This window comes from Dasypus novemcinctus, chromosome 11 (assembly GCF_030445035.2).
Source record: "Dasypus novemcinctus isolate mDasNov1 chromosome 11, mDasNov1.1.hap2, whole genome shotgun sequence".
NCBI lineage: Eukaryota > Metazoa > Chordata > Mammalia > Cingulata > Dasypodidae > Dasypus > Dasypus novemcinctus.
The window spans coordinates 107,516,101-107,536,173 of record NC_080683.1 but is presented as its reverse complement, the minus strand read 5'-3'; the positions used below and the strand labels follow the sequence as shown (position 1 = coordinate 107,536,173).

The 20,073-nt window shown below is 36.1% G+C and overlaps 1 protein-coding gene across 1 annotated transcript in view; it reads right to left on the bottom strand.

The window, feature by feature from the left end:
* The window catches only part of LAMA2 (laminin subunit alpha 2), a 588,895-nt gene extending 588,464 nt beyond the window's left edge, over nucleotides 1-431 (bottom strand). The window contains exon 1 of the mRNA XM_071218658.1: nucleotides 11-431. Coding sequence (XP_071074759.1) covers nucleotides 11-128 — 118 coding nt within the window. The 5' untranslated portion in view covers nucleotides 129-431. The remainder of the gene's footprint in view (nucleotides 1-10) is intronic.
* Nucleotides 432-20,073: the final 19,642 nt, after the last annotated feature.

Here is a 20,073-nt window from a genome sequence, read left to right as displayed (position 1 = left end):
TCGACTGTACCTCTTTGCTGATGCGCCTTGGGGTGCCGCTGGGGCTGCGGCCGCTGTGCCTGGCCGCTCCCGAGGGCCCCAAGCCCGGTGAGCAGCAGGAGGAGGAGGCCCCTGGCGCCGCCTGGCATCGTGGGCCCGAGCGGATCTCCTCCTCGGGCGCGAGAGCCGCCGCTGCCGCCCAGTCCCGACCCGGGCTCTGCGCGGCGCGAGCAACAGCTGCCGGGGAGGAGGAGGGGACGCCCCCGCCGGCTTTGGCTCGGCCGCCGCTGAGGGTGGGGGGAGAAGAAGGACACTCCCCCACCCTCCCCTTCCCAGGCTCTTGCCCCACGGACCGCCAGGCGCGGGCCTTAAAGGGTCCTCCAGGAAAAAGGACCATCCTTCCCTGTGAGGAAGGATCCCTGCTCGTCTTGAGCTCTTAACTGAACTTCTTTGGAGTTAGGGGAAGTAATGGATGTGAAAGCACTTTGTGATCTGTAAAGTCCCTACACATGGAAAGCATTATTGGTGGGAAATCTGCAACAGCTCGGAAACTTCCCTGAAGGGTAGATGAACCGCCCAAGAAAGGCCTGCAAAACTGTGGGTGCAGCCACTGTGCTCCCAGGTGATGCACGTGGCAGACAACGCTGTCCCAGAGGCCACGGGCCTGACAAGTGACCAAAGAATCTCACACCATGAAGAGGCGGGAAGGTGGCCTCTGGGGACACTGCACATCCAGCAATGGAAGTGACTGCTTGGTAGATGCTGGCAGGGCAAGAAGGCTGGGGGGAGGCAAGATAAAATATGGTGCCTTGCTCCACTGAAGTGTTGATGACAGACACAAACTTTAGAGGGGAGGTTTTAATTCAGCTGCTGGCCACTAATTTACAGGGGGAAGAGGCTTTTGCAACTGTTTCCTTTCAGATTCGAAATTTGGCCTCTTCCGTTCTGGTTTCTTCCCTCCAACCCACAGAATTTCTGGGATTTTTTCTGCCACCCCTTGGTTCGCATGAGAGCTCCTAATTACTTATTTGGTGGTTGGTTGTTTGCTCAGGGCCCACACCTGTGGCTTTCACAAGGTTTGAAACAGCTCCTTACTGGGTGTTTGGGAGACTCGGGGGTGTCCTTCAGTAACTGGATGACTGAGGAGTGCTCCTGGCATTAGTATATGAGGGTCAGTTGTCCAGCAATGGACTGGACATTCCTACACCATGAAACTGCCGAACACGGACTTCCGAGTAGGGTAACTGGGCATCCAAGTAGGCAAAGAGCTTTGTGTTAGACTTTTTTTTTTTTTTTTTTAAGGTACCAGGGGCAGCGAATGAACCAGGAACTTGTATATGGAAAGCCAGCACTCAACCACTGAGCCACAAGCCTAACTTAAGTTGGTTTTGTACATTAAAGGGAAAAAAAATCATGCTTTTATTATGCACCTTATTTTCCAGGAAGAATCTTGTATACAAATGGCAGAAATGATGTACTTTTTAAAAAACTTTTACCAAGATTTGTTTACCATTTTGGAAAATCCCATCACTAATGACAGTCCTCTTCCTGGGATTTAAGTCACCAAGACAATATCAATACCCTATCAGCCATGTTGACAGCAATTCTAGGAGAAGGTGCAGGCTTCTATTTCATTTTGCCTATGAAAGTACTTTCAGCCAAGCATTTACATATTGCAAATACATAGTTTTATATGAGTTTTTTTTTTTTAGTTTAGACATTATATTAAGTATTAGATTGTAGTTAGGTTATGTTATCCATGAATTTCCTTTCAGAAAATGGATATTGTTCCTAATATGATTTATTGAGAGCCACTGGCCAAGAACCATCCCTTAATATTATCCACCGTCCTTCGTTCTGTCAGTAAGCATAGGAAACATTCTGGGCTTTTTTGCCTTACTGTGGAAATTTACAAATGGACTGTGGCCCACTCTGCACATTTTTGCCCTATCTAGTATAATAATTAGCAATAGTAAAATTGATACTATTCAAGGGTTCATTATGATTAATACTCAAATATTTCTAATTTTCTCTAATTTTGCTTGAAAGGGTTTTACAGGCACCTTTCATAGCAGAGATGCACCCTAAACTAAGCTGCTTAACCTACTTCTATGTCAGAAAGATTACTTTCACACAATGACCATATCATGGCTTCAACTCAAATTAGTCTTTATGAGATGACTAGAAAGAAAAATCAAAATGGTTAGTTGCTAACCATCACTGTGATATGAGGACAAACCACTCTACTTCTAGAAACTTCTCTTTTGCCTTTTACCACCTCTAAACCCACAGGTTTTTTTTTTAAGATTTATTTTATTTTACTTTTTTAAAGTTTACTTATCCCCCCACCCCTAGATGGGCCGCTCATCTGTCTATTCATTGTTTGCTTATGTTCCATGTTCTCCAGAAGGCAGCGGGACCTGAGCCCAGGACCTTCCAGGTGGTAGGTGGGTGACCAACTGGTTGAGCCACATCCACTTTAATTTTTGTAATCTATATTTGCACCCATTTTCTTGAAATTAATAAACTTGCCTGGATTCCTTATTTTATATAAAACATCTTTGGCATAAAACTATGATCTCCGATCTCAATTCTACTTGTTTGAATAAATACAGGGGGAAAAATTAAAATTTATTTAACAAAATTATGCAGAGTCAGCAGAGGTATATATTTTTTTCAAATAAAGCTAATTGATATATAATTTGCATACAATAAATGCATCCATCTGAAACATTTTGGAAAATGTGAACGCTCATCTAACAATCACCCAATTAATAGTATATTTAATCTATTGTAGTAGTTTGAAACTGTATGCACCCCAGAAAATCTTGTTCTTAAAGCTAATCCATTCCTGTGAGAGTAAACATTGCAACAACAGATATAGGCCATTATATCTTGTCATAACCTACAGAATTGTGTGGGAGACAGTATAAACTATAATGTAAACTATAATCCACATTTAGTGACAATGCTCCAAAATGTGTTCATCAATTGCAATGAATTTAACACACTAATGAAGAGTGTTTTTAATGTGAGAAAATGTGGGAGGTGTGGGGAGCAGAGTACATGGGAATCCCCTATATTTTTTAAGTAAAATTTATGTAATCTGTCTTTTAAAAAATAATATATATATTTATATATATATATATTAAGAGAGAGAGAGAAAAAAAAGCCACCCCATTTCAGGGTATATTGTTTTCAGCAGCCTAGCAAATTAAAACACCTATCTGTGCCCTTTTAAATGCCCCACCTCCATATCTAGAAACAGGCAACCCCTGATTTGATATCTGTCACTATGGGTTCGTTTTAGCTGTTGTTCTGGTTTCTAGGCTGCTAAAACAAATACTACATAGTGGGTTGTCTTCACAACAGGAATTTATTGGCTCGTGGTTTCAGAGGTTAGATCAGTAGCACTCTGGCTGGACAGCAAACTTTGGATTCCTGATCCTTTTGGCATATGACAATACCCTCTCCTTTCTCTTCTGGTTGCATTAACTTCTAGCTTTCACATCCCATGGCTTCTCCTTCTTTGTCCAATTTATTTTCCTTATAAGGAATTCAACCATATTGGATTAAACTCCCCTCCCCCCTCCATTCAGTCTGGGGACATCTTAACTAATCATATTTAAAGGTACTATTTATAAATGTGTTCATAGACATAGAACCAGCAGTTAGCTCCTGAACATGCCTGTTGTGGGATTCAATCCCCAAAAGCTCTTCTCAAATTTCACATAAATGGAATAATAGTGCATATAGTCTTTTGTGCCTAACTTGTTTCACTCAGCATAAAGTTTTTGGAGGAACAGCCATGTTGTTGCTTTATATCAGTAATTTGCATTTTTTTCATTGCTGCCTAGTATCCCATTTTATGGATACATCACCATTTGTTTATCTATTCACTTGAAATACATTTGGATTGTACTAAGTTAAGGCTATTAAAAATAAAGCTGATGCAAATATTTGAGTGTGGACATTTGCTTATATTTCTAAATTCCTAGGAATGAAATTGTTGGTATGTATATGATTGATTTTTATAAAACTGTGAAACTGTTTTCCAATATGGTTATTTCAGAATCCCCCAACAATATATATGAGGTCCAGATTCTCCATATCTTTATCAACTCCTGATAGTTTCCATCTTTTTTTTTTAAGCCACTTTAGTGGTTGCCTAGTGGTATCTTGCTGGACCTGTCATTTGCATTTCTTTCATGATACTGAAAATATTTTCATGAGGTTAATGGGTATTTGTATCTCTTCTTTTGTGAAATATCTCTTCAAGTATTTTCCCCATTTTGTAAAATTGTTTTGTCATTTTATTATTAAGTTGTAAGATTTAAATATATATTCTGGGGAAAATCCATTGTCAAATATATTTAAAACATTATATATTGCTTTTGATCTGTGATTTGACTTTTCTTTTTTCTTGAGTGTTTTCAAAGGACAGACGTGTTTAATTCTGATGAAGTCTAATTTATTGTTCTGCATTTATAGGTAATACTTTTTATATGTTGTTTCAGAAATATTAATCCACTCCAAAGTTGTTTTCTAGGTTTTTCTACAGGTTTTATAGTCTTATTTCTACATTGGGGTCTTTAATTTATTTCAAGTAAATGTTCATGTTTGCTGTGTGGTATAGGTTCATTTTTATCTTCCCATGAGAATATTCAGTCATTTCTGTACCATTTTATGAGAAGATATCATTTCCCCATCTGATTACCTTGGCTCATTTATCAAAAGTCAGGACTTTCTTTTTCTTGGTGTATGTATGTATGCTGCATGCATGCATGTATTTATTTATTTTTTTTAAAGGAAAAATTTTTTTTTAAGATTTATTTATTTATTTATTTCTCTCCCCGGTTGTCTGTTCTCTGTGTCTATTTGCTGCGTCTTCTTTGTCTGCTTCTGTTGTTGTCAGCGGCGCGGGAATCTGTGTCTCTTTTGGTTGCATCATCTTGTTGTGTCAGCTCTCCATGTGTGCGGCACCATTCCTGGGCAGGCTGCACTTTCTTTTGTGCTGGGCAGCTTTCCTTACGGGGCATACTCCTTGCGTGTGGGGCTCGTCTATGTGGGGGACACCCCTGGGTGGCAGGCACTCATAGTGCGCATCAGCACTGCTCATGGGCCAGCTGCACATGGGTCAAGGAGGCCCGGGGTTTGAACCACGGACCTCCCATGTGGTAGACGGACACCCTAACCACTGGGCCAAGTCCACCATCTGCATGTATTTATTTATGTATGTATGTATATCCTTATACCAATATTATAATCTTGATTACTGTAGCATTATAGTAAGCCTCAAAGTTAAGTAATGTAAATTCTACAGCTTTATTTTACAAAAACTCTTTTTACTATTCTAAGTTCTTTACTATTTTCATGTAGTTTTCAAAATCAACATGCCAATTTCTACCAAAAAAAAAGGTCTACAGGAAGATAGATTTCAATTGAGTTGAAACTATAGATTAGTTTTGGCAAAATTTATATCTTAGTAATTTGGAGTCTTCTAATCCATTAGCATTGTATGCCTCCATTTATTTATATCTTGAATATCCTGAGCAGTGCTTGTAATTTTCTATGTCTGTCTTGAACAAAATTCATCCCAGTTTCATGTATTTTGATGCTATTAAAAACAGTATTTTTCAATTTAAATTTTCCTAAAGTAATATAATTGACACTGACCCATGAAACCTTGTGAAATTCACATCAAGTAGCCTATATGTAAATTTATTAGGATTTTCTATGTACACATCATCCATAAGTAGCTTTACTTTCTCCTTATTGAACTGTATGCTTTTTATATTTTGTCTTGTCATATTGCACTGTCTATGACCTCCAGTACAAAGCTGAATAGAAATGAAGAGAGTGAGCATATTTGCCATGTTTCTGATCATAAGGGAAAGGTTGTCATTCTTTCACCATTATGATGACGGCTACAGGTTTTCAATTAGCCCTCTCTATCAGGTTGAGGAGGTTTCCTTCTGTCTTAGTTTGCTGACGTATTTAGGTTGAAAAAGCATTAAATTTTGTCAAAGGCTTATCATGCATCTATTTTGATAAGCATGATTTTTCTTTGTTCAGTTAATATGAATTACTGTGACTGGTTTTTCTATGTTAAATCAGACTTGTAGCATTGGTGTACACTCCAATTAGCCTAATGCATTATTCCTTTTATATATGCTGGTTTAGATTTATTAATATTTTGTTAAGTATTGTTGAGTCTATGTTCAAGAGGGATATTATTCTATAATATATTTTCTTGTAATATCTTTATTTGATTTTGGTGTCAGAGTAATGCTGGTCTTATACAATTACTTGAAAAATTGTCCTTTTTGAAAGAATTCATGTCGAGTTTATATTATTCTTTTACTAAATATTTTTTTAAAATTTACTCATGAAACCATCTTGGACCAACAGTTTTCTTTTTTGGAAGGTTTTTAATTATAAATTATAAATAAAATGTTTTAAGTAGGTTGGTTCATATATTCTATTTCATCTTTTGTCATTTTGGTAATTAGTATCTTTAAGGCAATTTATCCATTTTGTCTAATTTGTCAAATTAATGACATAAAGCCATTCATAATCATTTTAATATCTGTGGGCTCTCTAGTGATGACCCCTTTTACTTAATATCGATAATTTGTATATTTTTTTTAATCAGTCTAACTAGAGGTTGTTAATTTTATTGATTCTTTCAATGAATTAGCTTTGGCTTCATGATTTCATCTATGCTTTGTCCATTTTCTGTTTCAATGATTGCCCCCAGCATCTTTAAAATTTCGTCCCTTCTACTTACTTTGATTTTACTTCACTCTTCTTTTCAGTATTTTATGATGGAAGCTTAGATCATTGATTATAGACCTTCTTTCTTTCCTTATAGAAGCATTTAAGACTCTAAATTAAATTTTCCTCTAAGCACAGACTTCGCTGCATCCCATACTTAGGATTATTTTAATTAAATACAACTTTTTAAATTTCTTTTGTTATTTCTTCATTGACTCATGTTATTTTGAAGTGTGATAATAATATCTCAAATTGGAGTGGAGATTACTATATGACTTAATGTTATTAATTTCTAATTTAACTTCCTTAAATCAGAGACCATAATATAGATAATTTCAATACTTTTAAAATTATTAAGACTTATGTTTTATTCCAGCATATGGTCAGTCTTGATGAGTGTTCCATGTGTAATTGAGAACATCAGTATTCTGCTGCTTTTAGGTGGAAAGTTCTGTAAAGTCAATTAGGTCAAGTTGGCTAATAGCTTAGTTCTTTATGCCTATTTATTTACTGTCTATTTGTTCTATAAATTACTAAGAGAAAACTATTGCCCTCTCCAACTATAACTGTGAATCTAATCTAAGACTTATCAATTGTTGTATAACAAATCACCCCAAATATATTCACTTTAAATATTAATAACAAACTTTTATTATCTCTAAGTTACTGTGGACCAGGAATTCAGGAACAGTTTATTTGGGTGGTTCTCATTCATCGTCTCTCATGAGGCTGTACTTAAGATGTTAGCCAGATTTTTATTATTTCTTTCCTTTGGCTTGGTTTGGGATTAGTTTGCTGTTTTGTTTTGTTTTGTTTTCTAATTCCTCCAGGTATTCAGTTAGGTCCTTGATTTTCCCTCTTTCTTTTTTTTTTCTTCTTTTTTAATGTAAGATTGAGGGCTATAAATTTCCCTCTCAGTACTGCCTTTGTGTGATCAGAGCAGAAATAAATGAAACTGTGAACAAAAAACAAAAGAGAGAATCAACAAAAGCAAAAGTTTGTTGAGAAAATTGACAAAACCTTAGCTAGGCTGATGAAGAAAAAAGGAGATAAGATGCAAAAAAAGATAAAATCCTAAATGAGAGGGGAGGTATTTATGTCTACTGGCCCCACAGAAATAAGAGAAATCATTAAGAATAATTGTATGCAGAAACACTAGACAATGTAGACAAGATGGATGAATTCCAAGAAAACACAAACAACCTACACTGATCCTAGAAGAAATGGAAGACCTCAATAAGCCAATCAAAAGTAAAGAGATTGAAACAGCCATCAAAAATCTCCCAAAGATGAAAATCCTAGGGCCAGATGGTTTCACAGGCTAATTCTACCAATCATTCAAATATGATCTAATGCCAATTTTGCTCAAACTCTTCCAAAAAACTGAACGGGAAAGAACACAAACTCATTCTATAAAACCAGCATCATCCTAATACCAAAACCAGATAAAAATACAATGAAAAAGAAATTACCTATCAATATCTCAAATGACTATGGATGCAAAATTCCTTTAAAAAATGCTTGTAAACCGAACCCAAAAGTACTCTATAAGACTTATACACCATGATCAAGTGGGTTTTATCCCAGGTATGCTAGGGCTTTTCAACACAAGAAAATCAATTAGTGTAATAAACTACAATAATAAATTGAAGGAAAAAAATCACATAATCCTCTCCGTGACACAGAAAAGACATTTGACAAAATAGAGCATTCTTTCCATGATTGCATGGAGTTGCCTCATTTACATGAGAAGTCTGATTTTAAGTCATAGATTCAAGGGGACCTCCTTATAGATTTCTGGGGCTTAGTACCTCATAAACACCCCTGTGGTACTCTGCTTCCCAAATTCCAGTTGCCTTAGAATTCCAAACTCTGATCTCTATCCTACCAGTCAGTGGGACTTGTGCCTTGCTTGGGTAGGCTCTCCCTGTGCTGCAGTTCAGAAACTGGAGAAAGTTGGGTCAATTGTTGAAATCATCTTGATTGTTTCTGTTTTTCAGGGAGTTCAGTTTTGCACTGTCTGTTTTCCAATATCTGAAAGCACATTTATATATTTTTTCCAGTTTTCTAGTTTTTTACGGAGACAGCTCAAACTCAATATCAGTTAGTTTGCCCAACCTCATGGCTGGGAGAAGTCTCAAATGACAGTTTTTAACTAGTAACAAAAGGTTTGAAAAAATCATAATAATAATTCATCTTAGTTAATGATTTAAGAAATGTAACCAAATACAACATTAGCAATTGAACCATGTACCTCACAAAAGATATGTTTAAGTCTTAATCAGCCTTCCTGTGGGTGTGAACCCGTTTTTCAATAGGAACTTTGAAGATTTTATTATTAGTTAAGTTTGGCCACACTGGAGGAGAACAGGCCTTAGTCCATATAAGCATATGAATTGGACATTGAAGTAGATGCCAGAAACCAGAAAAAGCCAGAAGTCTGTGAAAATGAAAGGAAAAGACACAGGAGAGGCAGATCACCAAGTGATAGAGGCAGAGATAAAAGCCAAAGAACCTAAAGATTCCAGCAAGCCAGCACCAAAATGCTACAAACTCTGGGAGAAAGCATGATCTGTTAATACCTTGATTTTGGATGTCTACCCTCCAAAATCATGAGATAATAAATTCCCTCTGCTTAAGCCAACCATTGTGTGGTATGTGTCATAGCATTCTTGGCATATTAGGTCAAGTATCATAGCTGAAGACTAGTCTATTACTGTTAATATTAATAATATGGCCTTTGAAATAGAGCACAGCATTTAAAAAGTCAAACTATATTTGAATAGTGCATCACAAAGTAAACTTTAAAGATTATGATAACATAAAGATAGTGAAAAACAAGTATGGCTATCCCAATTAATTTTTGGAAAGTTATAAATTATGTCAGAGTATTTAGTTTGTTATTGATATTGTCGATAAGGGTGAACTTATAGCACTATTTATTAATAAGACAGGGACTTATTTACAAACACATTCTCTAATCACAAAATGTTGAATTGACAATCAATGTGGGAAATTTTATATTAGAAAGTAGCATTAAAGATCAGAAAATTAAAGAGTTGATTTACAAAATAGGAAATTCCCATATACAAAAAGTGTATCTTGTCTATATAATTACAAAGACCGACTAAAGAAGAAAAACATATAGGTGAAAATACCATAGAATGAAAAGTACAAAGTATAATTCAAGTTAAAATCATTAAAAATAATTCTAAAAAGATAACAAAAATTTAGAAATATTTATTTATCTTCCATCTTAGAAGGATTTATTAAAACATATCATAAAACTATATGGAAATGTATTCAGTAGCAAAAATTACTCCCAATATATTATAACCAATTTATTATTGAGAACTATTAAAAATAAAATTCATGATCACAAATTACGTGTTTTTTTTTTAATTTCTATTTGAAGAAGAGAGATACTAAAATTTAAATGTCTCAATATCCACACACAATCACATGGTCTGTGAAAGAGAGAATGATGGAGAGAAACCAACTTTATAAGCCAATCACAAATATAATTCTGTAGAATTTCTATAGCTCAAGATGGAAGAGAATAATATTTTATAAGATATTTAAATATGGAAAACGATTAAAAGTATAAAGAAAAAAGAAAAATAATCAATGGAAAATAGATAAAGTAGTTGGAATTCATATCCCCCCTTAAAACTCTAAAGAGAATCTGTTCTGCAGAATGCTGAATTTAAAATCCAGTATGAAAGTTAACATTTTGACCAAATATTGTGCATTCAGCTCTACTCTAAATCTCATTTAAAGTAGATTAAAAGTAGTTATACCACTTTTTATCAGCTAAGGAAAATGATGTTTATTTATCTTACTCTCAAGAAGGCAATGGGAAAATATTTGTTGATAAACAATTTTATCAGCATGGACAGTTGATTGGAAAAGATGAGTAATGAAAATGGAAGAAAAGAAACCACCTGATAAGAGCTTGTTGTGGCATTCATGCATTCATTCTTGTAACACATAATTTTTAAGTGTCTCTTATGAACTAGAAACTGTCTTAGACAATATGGTTACTCCAGAAAACAAGGGAGATGAGGTCCCACTGTCATAGCACTTAGAATCTAGTGGAGAAACAAATAATAAGTACAGACTTAAATGAGTCATTCGAAGTCATGCCTATAAAGGAAACAAGCAAGGGATGTAACAGTAGCTGTAAGGGAAGGCTTCTTTAAATAGGGTACTGGGAAACTCTCTCTGAAGAGTGACATCTAAGCTGAGATGTGACAGAGGACAGGACTCCAATGAAGCAGCTGCAGTGTCAGTAGGGAGGAGAGAAAATATTTTGGAGATGTCTGAGAGAGTGAATGTAATGAGACTTGTTAGCCAACCGGATATGAGGATTTAAGGATTATCCTAAAGTTTCTGGCTGGAGCAACTGGCTGTCTGGCAGTGTTAATGACGAAGATAGGAAGCACAGGGAAACAGCCAGGTGTGGGTTACATATGTTGAGGTAATTGCCATTGGAGACCGCCAGATGGTTATTTTCAGTTCTTATGAAGGCTTTTTGTAGAGACCACACAGTCACACAGTCAAGGGAATAGATTTCTCTCTGAAGTTGAAGAATGGGTGTGGAGGAAGTAATTAAGGACGTAGCTAGTCGAGAAACAAATGTGAACATAAGTGATCCAATATATGCTCGTCTGAATGTAAATTAGTGAGGAGAAAAAAAGGGATATTCAATTATAAAAGCTTAGGAATAGGTTGAGAAATTGAAAAACTAAAATCAAGTCAGAACTTTACTAAACTCTATATGTTAAAAAATTCCAAATAAATTTAATGACTAAAAGTAAAAAATGACAAATTATTTTTTAAATAATTGAATATAGCAAAGAAGATATATTCAAATTACAGTAGAAATAAATAAGCAATATATTTACATGTAACCCAATCAATTAGAAAATGAATACCTATTCAAACTATTAATAGATTTGAAAAATCCTATCTAGAAAAATAAATACACTAAGAAATGTATAAGATTTGTATGTAAAACATTTCAAAAAATCTGAGGAACATAAAAGAAGACCTAAATAAAGAGAGAAGTATGCCACCATAATCCTGCATAGGGATATTCAACATCTTAAAGAGCCCCTTCTAATTAATTTATAAATCCAATGTGAACATATAAGAAGCATTTATCTTTTTTTCTTTATTTGGCTAGTCTTTTTTTTTTTTGGGAACTCAGTTACTACTTGATTTTTGGACCTTGTCTCCCAATACAGAAGACAAAAAACCAGAGACTTTTTTGGAAGCTGATGAGAGCGAGACTGCTAAACATTGCCACCCAGGTGCTCCTACCCCAGCAAGGCTTTGAATCCACATCTAATGGAAGCAAAGAGCAGTTCAAATTCATTGCAGCAGCAAGGGAGGTGATGCCTAGTCATGGCATTAATACCAGCACCCATACTTTTAATTCATTAAGCTAATATTAATTGAAGGCCTACTATGTGCAAAGCATTGTACTTGGTGGTAGAGATATAGCTAACAGCAAAACAAAAATTCCTGCTTTACTATAGCTTTAAAGCTTTTATTGGGAAGGGGGCAGATAAAAATAATATACATAATGATTAAATAAATTATATGTTAGATAATAAATGCATGGAACAAATGAAAAAGTAGAGGAAGGCCAAAGAGATGCTGGATGGGCTGACTGAATTGTTGGTATAGTTACCTGTAAAAAAGTGCCAACTGAAGAGAGACTTGTCATAATTCTGGTACTTTAGAAAGCAGAGCCTAAAGCAAACACTTCTGTGATAATATTTTATTGTGTAGCACAATCCCAGGAAAGCAGGAATGATAGAAAAATGGAGTAAGGCAGGGAATGAGATAGAGTAAATATAAGAGAGTACATATTGACCTGGACACAGTTTTATGACAAGCTAGTAGCTTGGTCATACAAGACATTTTTGGGGATTGAAACATGTTCCTCATAAAGATATGCTCAAAACCTGACCTCTGGCCATCTAGGTGAGGAATCATTTGTGAATAGGATCTCCGAAGATCCTATTTGGATGAGGACAAAATGAATCAAGATGGGCCTTAATCCGTACGTCTGGAGTTCTTACAAACAGAGGAACTTCAAACACAGTCAGCAGTCAGGAGAAGGCAGAGAAGGAGAGGGAAATCATCATGTGACTGGGGAAGAAATGCATCTACAACCAAAGGAACCCAAGGATTGCTGGCAAACCAGCAGCAGAAATGCAGACTCCAGGAGAAAAAGTGGTCTGTTGATATTTTGATGTTGGACTTCTAGCCTCGAAAACTATGAGCCAATAACTTCCTGTTGTTTCAGTCAACCATCCCATGGTATTTGTCATAGCAGCCCAACTAAGACAACATCTTCAGAAAGATCACATGAACCTATTCTCTCTGCAGAAGGAGGGAGAAGAATATATCCATTGACCCCTGTAGCAGTTTGATACAGTTACAAATTCCAAAAATAGATACTGGATTATGATTGCGATCTGGTCTGTACCTGGGCATGATTGAGTTATGATTGGAGCTTTGATTGGGCCACATGATTAGGGTGTTGAGACCCCACCCCTCAGTGGGTTGGGACTCACAAATAAAATGCATGGCAAAGGACAGGGTTGAGGGTTCTTAATGTTGGAGTTTTGATGTTGGAGTTTGATGCTGAAGCCTTAAGCTGGAGCCCTGGGAAGTAAGCTCACAGAGGAAAGAGAAGCAAGCCCAAGAAGAGAGGAATCTTGGGCCCAGGAAGAAGCAAGCCCAGGGAAGAAAGGAACCCTGAACCCAGAGAGAAGCAAGACCCTGGAAGGGAGGAAACCAGGGAGGCCAAACACTTGCAGACATCGGCAGCCATCTTGTTCCAACATGTGAAAATAGACTTTGGTGGGAGAAGTAACTTATGTTTTATGGCCTGTTATCTCTAAGCTCCTACCCCAAATAAATACCCTTTATAAAAACCAACCAATTTCTGGTATTTTGTGTCAGTACCCCTTTGGCTGACTAATACAACCCCTAGCTACCTTTGGTCAAAGTTCACCAATTAGTTATTAACCCTAATACTTCAGTGTTGCCCATGCCTGGGGGCTTTGTAAAATGCCTCTTTCTTGAAACTCAGATTCAATAGGGGATCTACAAGACAGGAGATAAGAGATAAGTTGTGCCCACATTAAAGAAGGAGCAGGAACAGCAGGCACAGAGGGATTATCAGTCTAAAGCAGGGGCAACCACAGTAGCCGTAATCTGGCTTGAGGTCATGGTAACAGAGCAAGCCATTTCTGGAACGCTCTGGGCAGAAGGCTGGGCATGGGCACAGATCTGGGGTGATGTATAAATTGAAACCAGTGTAAATATGAAGACAGAGAGGGATGGAGGAAGGGAGTGAGGGACAGTATGTTAGGAGACAAGGTCAGGAGGACAATAGTCAGATCATCTCAGTCATTCTAAAGACATTGGTTTTATTCTGTGTGAAAAGGGAGCTGTTGCTATTTTCCATTTTAAAAAGAGGTCTGTAGTTGTCCTACTGAGAATAGCCTAAGGGGAGCAAATGTAAAGGGAAGAAGATCCGTTAGCAGGCTATTGCAGAAATCCAGAAACTTCGATGGTAATGGAACTAGAGGGGTAGGTGAGGCAGAAAGATTCTGAAATCCATCACTATTTCCTTGCTTCACGTTTTACACAACATCAAATGTCTGATGGATAACAAAACTGTTAAAAATAAAATTATAAAACCGTTAAGAGGAAATACAATCAGAGAAAAGCCTACCTAACACTCCAAATGCAAAAGTCATAAAATATGTCAGCATTATAATAAATAAAATGAACAGGTAAGCAACAGAAAGGTAGAAAACATGTACAACATACATAACAGATGAAAGTTTAATGCCTAGAATATATATGATACTCATAAATCAACAAGAAAAAGGCAAACTATTCAATAGAAAAATGGACAAAGAATATGTTGAGGCTATTAGCAAAAAAAGGGAATGTGAATGGCAAAACATATACAAAAAGCTGCTCAACTTTGCTAGTTATTAGAAAAACACAAACTAAAGCAACAGTGAAATGCAGGTGTCATCCATCATGAAACATTTAAGTGCTCTACAGAGTATGGTATGTGGGTGCTTATAGCCTGTCCATTAAAGTGTATACTTGGTAAAAACATCTATGGGTGCAAATTTATGTGTGTGTATATATATATATAAAACACCTTTAATTCCAACCCAGAAAGGCCACCTGATTTACTCTACAGAAAATATTTTAACATTACTAACAAAGACAGAGCAAGATTTTTGTTCAAATATTGAAAAATGGAAGTCTCCTAAAATTTTCACCAACAGAAAACTAGATAAAACTATGAAATAGTCATAACCGATAAAAGAATAAAGTATATCCATAAATACTGACATGGAAAAACCTCTGATATAAAACTTACAAAAAAAAAAAAAAAGAAGAAGCTGTCTGAAAATATATAGGACAACAATATTTATATGTTAAAGAGGTGTAGTGATTATCTGAGTAAAAGATTTCTTCCCCACAGTTGTGAAGTTAGATAGAGAAAAGTCATTACAACATTAAAATAGCCATTAATGAACTGCATACTTTCAAAACCAGTTCTGGAATGTGAGGCATCTATACCAGTCTGTCATACCAATTATATGTTGATCAATCTTTTACTGATGATCAAATAATACTTTTGATAACACAATCAAAAGACAATGCAAATAAATTTGTGATATGAAAGTGAAAATCTTGCAAAAACTGAAACACTGGATGAAATCTATGAAAGTGAGTTGGAGAACTATGCATATCAAAGATCAGATCATTGAAATTAGTTCAGTTAGCAACCATAAAAGAGAAAATGAACAAGGATAGTGATAAGGTGAATGTTTAAACAAGGTGATTTTAACCTCAGAGTATAAGCAAATGACCTTTCTTAATACCCTGCCGCAAAAGCCAAATGTGAAATAAATATTTTCTATTGTTCTTTAGACAATTTTATCAGAAAAATTTATGCCCAAACAATTTACTTGATTCATTCTTTACACATGCTAAAAATAAGATCAGTTAAAATGATAGCCTTATTTTAAGAAAATTAAGAGAAATATTTATTGTTATAATTTTGGTCTTATATTCAAAATGAAAGGGAGTAGATATGGCCCAAGTGGTTGAGAACTGCTTCCCACATGAAAGGTCCCAGGTTCAGTTCCCAGTGCCTCCTAAAAACAAAAAAACAAATACAAGCAAACAAATGAAAAAACCAACTCAGGGGAGCCAATGTGGCTCAGTGGTTGAACACCAGCTTTCTACTTACAACATCCCGGGTTCAATAATTGGCCCTTTTAAAAGTGAAAAAATAAAATGCCAGTTAAAGCATTTCACTTCTATTGTCTATGTAAATGTCCTTGTTTGTAAAGAATTAACTTTAGGTGGCATCTATGAAAATTATATTGAATCTGCTATACAATTTGCCCCAGAAGTCTTTTTTATTTTTAAAGATATATTTTTTATTTATTTCTCTCCCCTTCCCCCCTCCCCCCCCAGTTGTCTGCTTTCTGTGACCATTTGCTGTGTGCTCTTCTGTGTCCACTTGTATTCTTATCAGCGGCACCAGGAATCTATGTCTCTTTTTGTTGCGTCATCTTGCTGTATCAGCTCTCTGTGTGTGCAGCCCCACTCCTGGGCAGGCTGCACTTTTTTCATGTGGGACGGCTCTCCTTACGGAGTGCACTCCTTGCACATGGGGCTCTCCTATGCGGGGGCACCCCTGTATAGCACAGCACTCCTTGCGCGCATCAGCACTGCGCATGGGCCAGCATCACCACATGGGTCAGGGGGGCCTGGGTTTGAACCTTGGACCTCGCATGTAGTAGGTGGATGCTCTATCCATTGAGCCAAATCCGCTTCCCACCCCAGAAGTCTCAGTGCAGTTTTTAGCCTTGATAACTTCAGAATTATAAATGCTACAAACCTATACAAAACATCATTTGAAAGTTTATTTATTTACATTTCCTGTACATTTATTTAATTTTGCGAATCAAATTTTTTATTTCATTTTATTTTCTCTAATTGAAGATGGCAAATATATAGAATAGCATGGTATTGCAGGGCAGATAATAGTGAGCAAGGAGTGGAGGTAGTTAGATAAGGGATAGACTGTTAGTGCTTAAAGAAGAACAATTAAGGGAAGCAGATGTAGCTCAAGCATTTGGGCCCATCTACCATATAGGAAGTCCAGGGTTCAATACCTAGGGCCTTCTGGTGGAGGCAAGCTGGCTGGTGCAGTGAGCTGGTCCATGCGGAGTGCTGCCCCACGAAGTAGTGCCAGCCAATACAGAGAGCGGATGTAGCAAGATGATGCAACAAAAAAGAGAGACAGAGGAGAGACAATAAGAGACTTAGCAAAACCAGAGGTAGCACATGAGAATGATCACTTCTCTCCCAATCCGGAAGGTCCCAGGATCGATTCCCAGAGCCTCCTAATGAGAATACAAGCAGACACAGAAGAACACACAGCAAATGGACACAGAGAGCAGACGATGGAGGAAGGGGGAAGAAATGAATAAATAAATCTTAAAAAAAAAAAAAAAAGAATAATTAAAAGGTCCCTTTTCTTGCCTGAACTCAGAATCAAAGAAAAGACAGACCAGATCACACAGAGGGAAATATAAGTCAGTATACATGAGAATGCCTTTGGAGAATATAGCTTTAAATGTGCAGTCACAGGATTTCTTAAAACCAAATACCAAATGCCAGAGTTAGATACTTATTCACCCAGGGGCAGTCAGCTCTGGGAAACTAAAAGCCCAGATTCCCTCCTAAAGAAAATACATGAATGGGTTGGATGATCAGTCAGGCAGATGTCAAAGTAGAAATGCCTCAGCTTCACATGCCCAGTTTTTGCTCCCTAATTTATTAACATTCCTCCTCCCATGAAAAAAGAGAAAGAGAAAGGACTAAGAGAAAGGATCATCCGTCCAACTGATGTCAGTCCATGTGGAAACAAGAAAGCAAGGAAAGGAGGACCAGAAGAGAGCTTGGAGACTGAAGTTGGTAATTATGGTAGAGAAGACATGAAAGAGTTTCAAAGAATAATTAATTAACTCAGTTGTTAAAATAAATTATTTACATACTGTTTATACCATTTTAAAGGAAATTTGTTCACATCAGAATTTCTTTATATCACTTCTAGAGTAGATAAATTTCAAGCCTTTAAACTAAACGTACAATGTATCATTAACATTGACTTAGAGATCTAGGAATATAGAATGTTCCCCTGAATCAGCACTCCTCTGAAGGAGAAAAATAGAGTTTAAATTTATATCTTAAATGTCAAATAGTGTTCTTCAGAATCCAAATATTTCACCACCCTATTTTACCATACATCATATCATAATTTGAGATCAAAATGTTTCCATGATCTACTTTAAGGCAAAAATGATGAAAAGGAATATATAAAGAATTACAAGTACTTCTAGATTCATTTTAGCTAGTGTAGTGCCACAGAAATTTTCAACTGAAAGAACACTTACATCAAAACAGGCATTGAGAAAGAGAAGAATTTGACAGAGCTCTCTTAATTTTAAGTTATGGAGTGAATTGCCCTTATAAAATGTCCTATGTTTATGTCAAGCTGAAACACTCTTAAATTAACCAGAGTAATTTGGAAATGGCTAGGGGTAATATCCAGAATAAAAGGTCAATTTTACCTTTTCTAGCTCTTCCCACACCAGAGAAATGACCAACCTAACACACATAAAATTCTGTTCTCACACATTTCTGATGTGCGGGTTTGCAGGGAGTTTGACAAAGCTACTACCTTTAGTTATTTTGTAAGGAGCATTTCGAAAGATGCTCACTGAACCTATCCATGGGGGAATTATACCTCCCCACTGTGTCAAACCCAGGCTTGCCAGGACACTTGCTTTGGCCAGTGAAATAAGACACGACATTCCATGTACTTCACCATGTTTTTCTCCCACTCTGGTTTTAGGATTAATGACGTTCCAGAGTAGCCAGGACCCAAGGCCTGGGTCCCGGAATGGCCTGCAGTGTGAGACAAAGATTTGCCTCTATAAGACCTGCAGAGTTTGGAGTCTCTGTAGACTGCAGTATAGCATACCTACCCCTACGTGTTTGAAATCATCCAGGAGAGAGGAGAGAAAAGACCTGTGGCCTAATTCCCTCTTCTGGATTAAAAGTAGGTTAAAAAGCACTGTTTTTATTATTATTATTATTTTCATTCCTAAGTGCCTGCTTGAATTGATTTATAAAAACAGAAAATATTATCAACTTCTCTAGTAATCTATAGATTTACTATCTTTATTTCTGTAAAAACCGGCGATTTAAATACAGAAGGTTTTTTTCAATCCTGCCTTTAAAAAACAACAACATCCAATTTCTGATCTGGATCTATGTAAATGGCACTTATTGAAAGAAAACTAAATAATAGTAACTTTTATCTCATTAGGAAAAAATACATTATTCTCTAATTCCTGAGTAAAATAAGCTTCTATTTATTTTTACTGTGAATAAGCATACTTTAAATTAATAAGAGAATGGATAATGTTTGTGCTTTTAGAAAACTACGCAATTTTCAAATGAAAATTTTAATCTTAACACATTCTTAGGTAAAGAATGCATGGCCTACTAAAGAAGAATGATGCTTTAAATTAAAATAACACTTTTGAAAATCATCTCAACCACCTTGCCTTGAATAATACTTCTGTTGCAAAGGAAAAGCTGCCAAACGTGTCTAGAATTGATTAATAAGGAGAATAATTACCGTCTACTAATTTTAATCTTTTGTACAGCTCTGCCTCTCACAGGGCAAACATGAAGACTATGTGGCTTCAGTATCAAATCTGAATCTAACCATGCTCTTGCCAGCAGCCAATGAGGTGAAAAACACAAATTAAACTAGATTTGTGGATTATATTACTTGGCTGTTTGCAAATTTATATTACTGCAAAGCATGCAGGCAGAGAGTAGCAGATGGGCAACACCAAGCAACATTTTCTTTCAAGATATTGTCCATCTGTTTTCCTTTTTACATTTCTACTTCAAGCTATTATAGATGTCCTCATTTTTTTCAATATCATAAATTGTTTAGTCAAACTTTCAGTGGTCAAACAAATAATATAGTTGATTATTTTAATATAAGCAATAATAGAAATTGCTAATTTGTATTAAGGACTTGGTAGTTACCAGCCATAGTTACCATAATTGCAAAGTTTAAAGGGTTTTAAAAAATATACTCACAAAGTAAATACTATTATCTCCATTTTATAGATGAGAATATTAAGGAAGAAAATGTACAGTCAT